This window comes from Amborella trichopoda, chromosome 3, assembly GCF_054954075.1.
Source record: "Amborella trichopoda isolate Santa Cruz 75 chromosome 3, AtrichopodaSantaCruz75HAP2 v2.0, whole genome shotgun sequence".
NCBI lineage: Eukaryota > Viridiplantae > Streptophyta > Magnoliopsida > Amborellales > Amborellaceae > Amborella > Amborella trichopoda.
Window position 1 is genome coordinate 50,212,619 of NC_142338.1, and position 11,331 is coordinate 50,223,949.

At 34.5% G+C, this 11,331-nt stretch overlaps 1 protein-coding gene across 18 annotated transcripts in view; it reads right to left on the bottom strand.

Moving 5' to 3' along the window:
- LOC18429133 (tRNA/rRNA methyltransferase (SpoU) family protein) overlaps window positions 1-4,669 on the bottom strand; it is an 87,244-nt gene extending 82,575 nt beyond the window's left edge. For 16 of the 18 annotated variants that reach the window (XR_016051468.1, XR_016051465.1, XR_016051470.1 and 13 more), the window contains exons 1-3: window positions 4,167-4,669; window positions 2,735-2,831; window positions 1,751-1,845 (exon numbers count right to left, since the gene is read on the bottom strand). Coding sequence is in view for 4 of the 18 variants with exons in the window: in XM_088861123.1 (XP_088717249.1) it covers window positions 1,751-1,845; window positions 2,735-2,831; window positions 4,167-4,346 (372 nt within the window). In the remaining 14 variants the exon portion in view is untranslated. Of the gene's footprint in view, window positions 1-1,333; window positions 1,429-1,750; window positions 1,846-2,734; window positions 2,832-4,166 lie in introns of those variants that run through there. The other 2 variants (XM_088861124.1, XM_088861125.1) reach the window with 2 other exon arrangements.
- Window positions 4,670-11,331: the final 6,662 nt, after the last annotated feature.

Sequence of the window (11,331 nt, forward strand, 5' to 3'; positions counted from 1 at the left end):
CAAGTTCTCTTTGTATCCAATCTAGCCCTTTACACCTTTATATAAAGGGTAACTCACACCTTTATAGAATATAGAGAATTTAGAGGGCATCTAAGGGGAGGGTCACATGGTGAGTTCTCTAAGAAAAAGAAGAGGTGCTTGAGCTTCCAAAAGGTTTGGGAGAGGGAAAAAGTCAGAGAAAGAAATGGCATATGCATGGGGTGTGTGAGGCATGGAGAGGTCTTCATAATGTCCTCGTGTGAGATATCAGAGGAGGCCTGCAACCTAGATCACTGTGCCTGAAAAACTTTTCACCCAAAACAAAGTGGAAGGGAACTTGCAGCCCCGAAGGTGCACCATCATTGCAGGGACATCATATAAGGAGTTATAAAGTCCTAGATGGTGACTCAGCAATTTAAAGAATAATCTCATCTGCTGATTTTTAGCTGTTTCTTATAACTGTTTTGAAAACGTGGCAGCAAGGGTATCTCGGACCATTCTCTCTGTTTCTCTTTCCTTTCCTTTTGTATTGTACTGTGGGGAAAAAATCAGGGCAACACATCTAAGACAGAGGTGTACAGAGGGCTGTAATAAAAACATGCTGAAAACACTTGAAAGTTGCACCTTGTATCAGCATGTCATAGTTTTTCTCCAGTGCACATATGGTGGTTAAATAACCATCACTCTTTACTAGTACCCAAAGACAGATGCTCAATAGCATCCCAACACCATTAATAACTCCCAATCCCGAATGTGATCCAGAAATTAAAAGTCCTACTAAGAAATGCCCATGACCCCATGCCAAACTTGTAACAACCTCTTCACCATTCCTCCAATGCCAAAAATCTTTGCACCAGATATTCATGCAACACTGCCTTTCTCACATAAATTGCTCCTAAATTAGCACCAAAATTCATCACATAAGAATATAGCTATTCAAGCTCTACCGTTTCCTTAAACCAAGGAAAGCCACAGGATTAAGGTTATACACCTCAATTGACAAGACCAAAATGGCACACGCCCCAATTAACAGTACAATAGAAAGAAAGCATGCATCATTTCATAAGAATATGCAATACAATATTAAGGAAACCTAAAGTAGCAAGAAATTCCACAACCCCAATGAACCTATTAAGATAACTTGTATCAGCTAGATAGCTCGCACATTAACTTCCCCGGATAAAAGAACAATTTCCATGATGCAACAATTTGCCATTGGGTTCTCCATTACACAAACAGCCCTCCTAGGCTCTTCTTTTAACAATTCAGTCACATTTACAGAATCAGTGTAACCTATGACCAGGCCTAGTAACTCTTTAGACAAAATATACATGCCATTTAGAATTGCCTTGACCTCGGTCCAAATTAAATCGGCCATGACCACAGGATCCATTTGTGGTTTAGGGTAATTCTTCTTCATTGAGAATGACCATGACATAGCCCAACTAGCCAACCTGCACCATCCAAATGCAAAGTAAATTATAATCCCTAATACCACTTGCCTTTTGGAACTAATGTCACAATAGATTTTTCAAATTTGCAGATCTCTGATGAGAGAGAGCTGGCCAAACCATTTTAAACATATATAAACCATTTTAAACATATATTGTAGTTGCATGGGGATCAAAAATATCTAGGAGTGCACTTCATCAATAACAACAATAAGAAAAATATGATGGCAACAAAAAATCTTAATATTACAAAATTTTCCATAAAAAATTAGACAAGAAACAAAGCATATAATGTGGAATCATATAAACATGCCTCCTACCTTATTAATTAGCTCATAATTATTGGTATTTAGAATATTTAGCAGTGGAAAGCAGACTTTCCAGATAAATGATTGAAAGGCATCGTGACTATTTCCTGCAACAAGAAGTAGGCTTTGTCAGCACACGAAGGGAAGTAATCTCCGAAAACTCTGAGAGATCAATTAATATCAACTACCATGTGGGTGCATGCATATAGAAAGAGAGTAAGACTCACACGCAACAAGTGTGGTGCATACACACATACACAGAGACATGCAATTATGGAAAGATATCATGAGCATAAAGAAGTATTGAAGTATAACTGATTTCTATAGTAGGGATAGAATCCTCAAAACCTAATGGCAAAAACAGTTTTTGGAGTGGTGAGAATTGTGAAGAAGGTGGAAAAGTGAATGCATCTCATTAGTGTCTTATTCAACTTTGGTGAATGGCTAACCAAAAGGTTGTGTTAGGGATCCTCTTTTGGAATGATCACGGAGGCTTTTAGTGGAGTGGTGACTTAATACACTAGAATAGAAGCTTTCAAACTGACCCCTTGTAGCCTTTTTTTATTCTGACATTTTCGTGTTCCATAATGCGAGTTCAGACCAGGTGGAAAACGGGCTGATTGCCTAGACATCATTTATTGGTTTAATTCTATTTGTTTTCCTCAATCAACAAATGTATATATTACAAAATTAGAATATTTTGTCAGATAAACAATAAGTTCCTAGAAACTTCATATTAAAATTGAGACAATGGATATTTTTAGAAATAAATTTAAGTGGACATCATACATTCCACAAATGCAAACAAATAAGGACCCCTAGATCAATCATTCAGCATAAAATTCAGATCTATAAGAAATATATATATATATATATATATATATATATATATATATATATATATATATATATATATATATATATATATATATATTAGAGTTTTAGTTCTTGATTGACATACAATACTATTCAACATAAGAAAAGCAAGGATCATACCCAATTTTTTCAGAAGTCGGATAAGAGCACTTGTGAAGGATATAAAACGTCCAGAATCTTCGATATGAAACTTTCCATTCTCCTCTTCAAGAAGATCCTATAAAATAGAACACAAATAAGGCACACAAGAAAACATTCACTTAATTTATTCCAGTGTACAACTAATTTTTTTGGATTTTGATTGAAACTTATTGAATCTCCCTTAAGAGTCATTAAATAAGGTCCCTTTATATATAGAGAGATCACATATACCAATTTGTTTTTGAGTTCCATTAGTTTGTCAGTCTAACAAAGACCTTATTTATTAGGACTCTACATAGTTTATAGAATATTTTATTTTAAACTGACACAAACAAATAAAAAAATTAATGAATTATTAAAATAAGCACAAAGAAAGTGTTATAATTCTACTCTTACTTGAAAAGAAACATTAAAGAAATTAAAAAAATAAAGAATCAAGAGCATAACAATGGGGGGAAAATGCTTCATGAACGGATATGTGTGTGTGGTGTGAACTTGGATATCCCAGTTGGGCAAGCCAAGCTAGTTTGATTGGTCATATTTCAGACAACTCAGCAAGTTAGAACGAGTTCAACCACATGGTTTCACAAACTGAATCTTGCCTCCTCCACACAAAGTCAGGTCATTGTAGTTAACATCAATAAACATATGCATATGCTAATACATACATGAGTGTGAATTTATCATGCAAATATTGGATTCCAAAGTTTGCTGATCCTAATTGTTGCGATGCACCCATTTTCCTTTTCTTGATAACGAGCATCACTCACCCTAATAACATTGACTCATTGATAGCCATATGTTACAAATGATAATGCCTATGTTACAAATGATAGCGCGTATAATGATTCACTCCAGTATTATCATTAAATTTATCATCTATCAATTTGTTCAGGAAAATTCATGCCCTTAGACACAATGTTACCCTAAAACCCCGATCCTTTGTCAATTCACATTCGTAGCAGATAGACCTGCCACATATGTAAACACTCCTCGAGATTCCTTATACAGTTGATCACTGGGCACTGCAGCTGAGTGAGTCGATGAGATCTCCAAAACAGAGTATCATAACAATTGATATATTAAGTATTAAGCTATAAACCAAGTAATAGTATTGCCAGACTGAGTTTAAACAAAGAAAGGAAATCCAGAGAATCAAATTACGAAACCAAACTTAACAAAAAAAAAGGTAAATGGAGAAATTCAAATCATCCTACAAGTAAGAACTACAAAGGATTCACAGAACTGCTACGAACAGCAGCGCATTGAATTGCAGGATACAATTCAGTTTGCAATGGAACAAAAATATTGCATCAATGAAGAATGAAAATAAAAAGATTTCACAGAGAGATATGGTGGGAGAGAGATAGAAAGTATGAGATTGATATGGGAAGAGATAGAGAGAGACTACCTTTTTGAAACTGGGAAAAGCTTCAATGAGAGAAGAGAAAAGCGCATACGGAGAAAGGCCAGAAGAAGCGAGAACACAGTCAACAATGGCAGGGAGAGCAGCAGGTGGAACGGCCCCCAAACACTTCACCACTGCCTCTGCACCTGCCACTGAAGAAGTATCGGAGCAAGCCATCTCCATCTTTATTAATGAGGGTCGGGGCTCCAGAGGAATCGCACAATGTCGATTTGCAGAGATTAGGATCACTATTAGGGTTTCACAATAGCTAACAGGCGGCTTTCAAATAACAAAATAATGGCGGCAGAATGCAAAACCAGCTAACTAGGGTATTTCTCCACTTTGTCTGGGCGGGAACCGCTGTCTACGCATACCAGTCAGAACCCTTTGGGCTAAACTTTCCTTTAATCCATCCGACACCCGGGTGGAGGAAACCGCTTTCTATAAAGCAAACCACTCAGAACCGTTGGGGCTAAAGTTTCCTAATTCCTTTAATCAAACGAGTCAGAACGGCTTTGGGGGTAAACTTTCCTTTAATCCGTCCCACGCCCTGGTGGCGGTGAACTTTCCTTTAACCACATGAGTCAAACGTGATTTGCGTTGGAAATACTTTCCTCAAAACTTTCTAGCAACTTTTCATGAATCATGTATGAACAATTGTTTCATGCGGCTGGACCGCATTTGTATAATATATGGCCGAGAGGTATAAAGCATCTATTTTAAATATGGATGCAAATACGTAGTCCTTTTAAAAACAATAATTAATGGTCCAAATATTTTTTTAATATAATTATTATTTTTAATTTTCAAAATTTATATATCATTTCATGTTTATGATTTCCATGTCAAATATTATATATTCTCTAAAAATTAAGATCAAATTATATTTAAAATATATATTTATTGACAAACCTGCATCGGTAAATGTGCGGCCTTGGAAGCAACCACGCCCATCATGTATTTCAATTTGGACAAAGTCATATAGAGCCTAGGCTCTAAACAATCAAATTATACCCTACATCAAAATTTTCCCTAGAAGAGGTTTTTTCGATGCCTAAATATCTTCAAATAAATCATCTCAACATCCAGATGCATGGACATAAAAAAAAAATTGGAATTCAAGTTTTGGAAATAGTGCAACTTGTTTGTATTTTTTGACATCAATTTTCAAGATTTTCAAATTTTCATATATCTATTCGATCTACACTATTTTTTAAGCTTTAAATTTTATAACTAAATATAAATATATTTTAAGACTATGACAAATATTTCCAGGCATTTCTTGACACTTTTTGAAGGTGGTCTCTACTTTGATTGTTTATACAAACCGCATCAAAGGGTTAGAATCCAACCAAATATTGAAAAATCTTAAAATTAATCATCTCGACAGACATATAGATGTTAAGAAAAAAATTTCAAATTATCTAGATCGTCTATTTTCAAATGTTTATAAATCATTGCTCCATTTTGAAAACTTTATAATTTTATAATTAGGATTGAACATGGATTTAAAGGGTTTTAAGACCCAACTTAATCTTCCAACAAAATTTAGAGGCCTACCTTTCTTATATAGAACAAAGAGGGCAGACTTCACCCTTTACTAGAATATACACATGATGTTAGTATTTTAACATTTCATCTAAATATGTTGATTTAATTTCAAATTTCCCATCAAAATACACATGATTTTGAGTTAAAATAGTAAAATAAATAAATAGTATAATATTAAATACTTTAAACATAAAGTACATTTTGATGAATTTCCCTTTAATTTTTTCATCCATTTGCTGCTCTTGCCTTCGTTTCCACTGTCCACCTTTCTTCAATACCATGCGAAGTGTAAAACCACAATGCTATTATTGTTAGGGTTATTTCAGGCACAAGCTTCTTAAAAATCGTCAGGTCGACTTAATGTAATTGGAATCCAGGTTCTCCAATTCAAAATGGTCTCAAACCATGGAACTGCCCTAGTTTGAACCGCCCTGATTCTTGGTAAAAATTAGGTGATTCCGATGACTAAAAAATTCGTGACCCGATTGATTGGGAATCGGACGACCCCGATCGGGAATCGCTATGACCGTCCCGAATCCAGTAAAAATTGGGGATTCAATCGATTCAGAATAATAGACTTGTCGATAGTTTCGTGGAATCGCTGATTCCGATAATTCTTCACCGAGTCTGGCCGATTCTTCACCAAGTCAAGCGGAAAAAACAGGATGAATAATTTTTCTTGAATTATTTTTTTAAAAAAATTGAGATAAAAATTTTCGATTCGGTCGATTCTTCCGATTCGATCCACCAATTCCTCCAATCCGACACAGGTATTAGTGTGACCGATTCGAGTCACTAATCCATTTTTTTAAACACTCGGTGAATCCCAAGTTTCAAGCAAGTATCATGGAATCTCCGACTCCTTAAAAAAATCCTAATAAAAATCATTTATTTCATGTACCTTTTTCTTGTTTCGTCTTTGATCTTCATTTGGGGCAATTTTATCCCAAATTTAAGTCTTAAGACTTGTTTTCATATCCGCAATAAATTTATGGAATCAGTCGCACTCGATCTACAACCGCTGCCTTCTCATTCTTCCTTTGATTTTTGTAAATTTTGTTTAAATATTTGCATTTTAAAAATAATGTGGATTTGGATAACTTTGGACCTATATTTGTTATTTGTTGATCAACTTAGAGCATGCATCTTTTTCATCCAATTTTTTTTTTTTTAAATATGTATTTTATGATAAATAAGAAAAATGTCATTTTTATTTTAGCATCATTTCTTTTGAAAATATAGCTTTTGTATAGTTACTGGTTTCCCTTTATTTACTATTGATATATCGTGCAATTTTATAAATTTTCAAGAAGTGCTAATTTTTAGGTTTATTTACTATCTGTCCGTAGAAAATCCCCACCCATTTCATTTGTCTCCAGTTGAAAACTTGAAATAGGGTCTTTTTATTAGATCCCAATTTTTTTGGGCTTTCTCTAACTTAAAACAATTAATGTTAGAAAAAGAGCAGCTTAATTGATTAGCACTTGACGATTTGCAACGCTACATCCAAGGCTCAATTCTAATCAAGGGTAAGGGCCCTCTCCCCATTGATTCACCCAAAAAAAACAACTTTTATTAAAAAGACTATTTACCTTCAATACAGGAGCTCAAAATAAGTTATAACTAGATGTGAAATCAAAATAACTTATAACCGTCTGATATAAAATCTAATAACTTGTGTGTATCATAAAATTCGAAAAAATGTATTTTAAATTTGAAATTTGGTCAATGAAATATATGCAGCCACCAAAATTCATGATCAATAAGTACTCTCTAATCGAAATAATATATAGTTTTCTGTATCTTATTTTTATACGCATAGAAATAATATATGGTTTTCTTTATTTTATTTTTATGCGCGTAGGTTTAACTAAATGTACTTTCTATGACAAGGAGGTGAGTGACAGATCAACCAGCATGAATTTTACCATGTGAGGGTGAGAGAGAATGTGCAGGTATGTTTAAATGTAACAGTGGTTGTAAGCGAACAAATGTTAGATATCATTAATGTCAACAAGGACAAAAAGTTTGCGAGATAGAAGATGTGAGAAAGTATATAACGAGACCATTTACTTTTGCTACAAAGTGGTATCACAATTCATCTTGATTTTTGGATGTGAAATTTGGTGACTACATTTATTTCTTTGACCAAGCTCAATTTTCAAAAGAAATTTATTCGAAATTTGTGACACACCTAAACTATGGTATTTCACATCGAATAGTTGTAAATAATTGTGACATCCCTATATCAAAAGTAAATGATCACATTCTATACAATCCTAGAATATATTGTGGAACAAAGGATAAGAAGTTCATGCCCCACTCGAGCTTGTAAGGAGCACAAATTTGGAGTATAACACCGCTTGAGGAGTGGCATGATGAACAAGGTCCATAGCAGCTACCACGTGTGGTACAAAGGGTCCTATGGGTCAAGGACTACCTCAACGTATGTTGCTTAGAATATTAAGGGATGTAATCTGGCGAATAAGTTTCATAGAGAATGGTAGGGTGATGCAGAGGAAAAATAATAAACAAAAAATTAAAAAAAAGAGTGCCCCCTTCATCACCATACAATAATATTTTATAGAAGTTAATATTCTTTCTTGAACTTCATCTACTTCTTTAACAAAGTATAATTCCATTTTCTTTTATGGACATTCATATGCACGATGTCTTGTTTCATTGTGCCGATAATAAGTAACATTTGAGGGATGTTTCTTTTCTTTATTAAATTTTGGTTAGTGCAAAACTTCATTTTGGGTAAAAAAACACTTATCAATGCTCCATTAGAATTTGGTCTCCACTCATAAAGCAATTTGAAAAGCCTCACTTAACGTCTATGGCTAATGTGGAAAGACCTCATCTCTAATGGTTAATTGAAACTCATTTACATACCGAGCAACTTTTTGTCCTTTAGTCTCTTGCAAGTAGTTTTGAGCTAATAGTTTGTAAAATTCCCCAATATAATCCTCCACTTTCTTTTTATTCTGTTGAAGATTTTTGAGATTTTGATAGAAAATTTGCTCATGATCTACAGTAAGAAAATTTCCTTTCAATTTCTTTTCATTTTTTGCTAGTCAAATAGTTTTGCATTCTCACTATGAATTGGTTTTGTTGAACTTGCTCTCACCGAGAAGCAGCATGACCGTGGAGCTTGGTTGCAACAAATTTAACATTATGCTCCTATGGCAATTCACTCCACTCGAAAAAAAATTCAACTGCACTCAACCAATAAATAAAAGCCTTTATGGTGAGCTTACCATGAAATTCATGTAAATCGACTTCAATATCAAAATCTTGCGCATGCTCTAGGATGAGGATCTTGCCTGCAAATTTGCGCGTTATGCCCAAGATTAGCTCTTTGAGTTAGTCGTGGGACTATTGGTGCCAGATCTATGTTCGTGTGAGCAACTTCTAGATGAATTTCATTGTTTTCCAACTGTTGCAACTGCTCATTGATTTCACAAACTTCACTTCGAATATCTTCCATGACTTTGGTTAGACCTTCTAAAATATGTGACTTACGATCATCCATTGTGGGATTCGGTTTCGGTGATATTGCAATGGTTAGATCTTCTTCGCTCTGATACTAACTGATGTTGGGGAAAAATAATAAATACAAAATAAAAATAAGAGGTTTGAGAGACTATACAATCTTCTAGGGATCTTTTCCCAAATTATGTACTGAATTCACCATTTCCCACGACCTAAAAAAAAACTATAAAAAATAAAATTAATATTTTCAAATAGCCAATTTTGTTTTCATCATGGGGGCGAGGAGCACAAGATGAGGGGGAAGGATAAGAGGGTATACCTCCTTTGCCCACTTAACCCACCGGTTCCACGGTGTTTTAGTAGGCACGAATTGACTCATAGAAACCATGTCCTTTCTAAGTAGGACATGGTTTTTATGAGTCACCACTTAAAAATCTATTTTTGAGATGGAGTTTGGACTTAATTTTTAAGGATATGTAATCTCTAACATGGAGATCATGAATATGGAAAAATAAATAAAAATTGAAAATTATGAATAATAATTATATTAAAAAACATTTGGACCGTTAGTTTGAATTGTTTTTAGATGGACCACCTATCTGTTTCCATCTTGAAGATGGATGCTTTATACCTTGGGACCGCATATTGTAGAAATGCACTCCAGCCCGCATGAAACAATTTTCATTAAAAGTATCCATCGAAGCAGCCTAACATCAACACAAGATTCACCTACACAACAAGGATGTAAATTGTTTTTACAATGTTGTGATCCCTTTGGGCGCCTATTGTTTCTACTATTCCTAATGCAAATCCTTGAGTCAAGGCCTACACCACAACTGAGTTTGTATGCATGCGATGGTACTCCATATTTCCATGGTAGTGTAGATACCACAGGAATAGTGAATGATGGTAAGTTTGTTGGATAATGTGATTAGGGAGGTTGCCGAGGAGTATGTCGTTCGAGTTGTAATTGACAACGTAAATAATTGAATCCATGCAACGTACGAGCTAATAAAATTGAAGAAGCATTTGGTATGGATCCCAGTGTAGCCCACTGTACTAACAGTAGAAGACCTTGGCAAGCTCAAGAGTGTACAATAGATTGTAGATATGGATCACAAGGTTTGTATACACCACTACCCGTCTTAGCTTTGATGAAGCAATAAATTAATGGAAGGGAGTTGATCAGACGTGGTGGCATCTCATGCTCCTTCAATGGTGGTGTTATGGGATAGAAGAGAGTAGATAGTAGCAACCACAACTCCTTCAATGGTGGTGTTGCATATGGCAAATCCTGATATGAAGATTGCTAATGTGTGAAGCACATCGCAATTAACACAAAGGTAAATGGTTAGGCATATAAGGTTCTTAAAAAATTAAAATGTTATTATGATTTATTACTTATGATGGTGCAAATAATTAACCATGTAATTTTCTCTTAATGTTTGTTATTTCTTCAACCTTGAATATAAGTTGTAGCATTGAGACAGTCAGAATCGCCACTTAGCTGAGCCGGGTAACTCAGCAAGTCCGAATGGACTCGCTCGAATCCTATATAAGGTAAAAAATCTCTAATTTTTTTTAAAAAAAATATGAAAAAAAATAAAGAAGATAGTAAAAGTAAAACTAAAAGCAACCTCAAAAAGTCCAAATAATCTTTAAAAAGTACAAAAAATGAATCTAAAGAAAAATGGTTTCTAGACTTGCTAATATTTTCCAAAACCAACTAAATCATCCTCATCATCAAAATCATTTTACCAACTATTTGGGGTTGGCTATTCGATACCTCATCCGTCATTTTGCTCTATCAATGGCCATATCCTTAGTGAAGCCATAAGTCCTTACATCTTTTCTCACTATCTCCAACCATGTCCTTTTGAGCTTACCCCTTACTATTTTTTAGCTTTTCCACTTGAACTAACTTGTAGTTCCTGACGGGTGTTGTACTGAATCTACGTTGCACATCAAATCATATACAAAAAATTTATACATCATTCCCATTACTTTTAAAATTTTTTAGATTTTAAAAAAACTTTATGTACCCAAGTTATACATGCAGCATGGGGCAACTAGCCTCGCCTATAGGGTGAGTCCAAGTAACTCACCCAAGTCTGAATGGGAC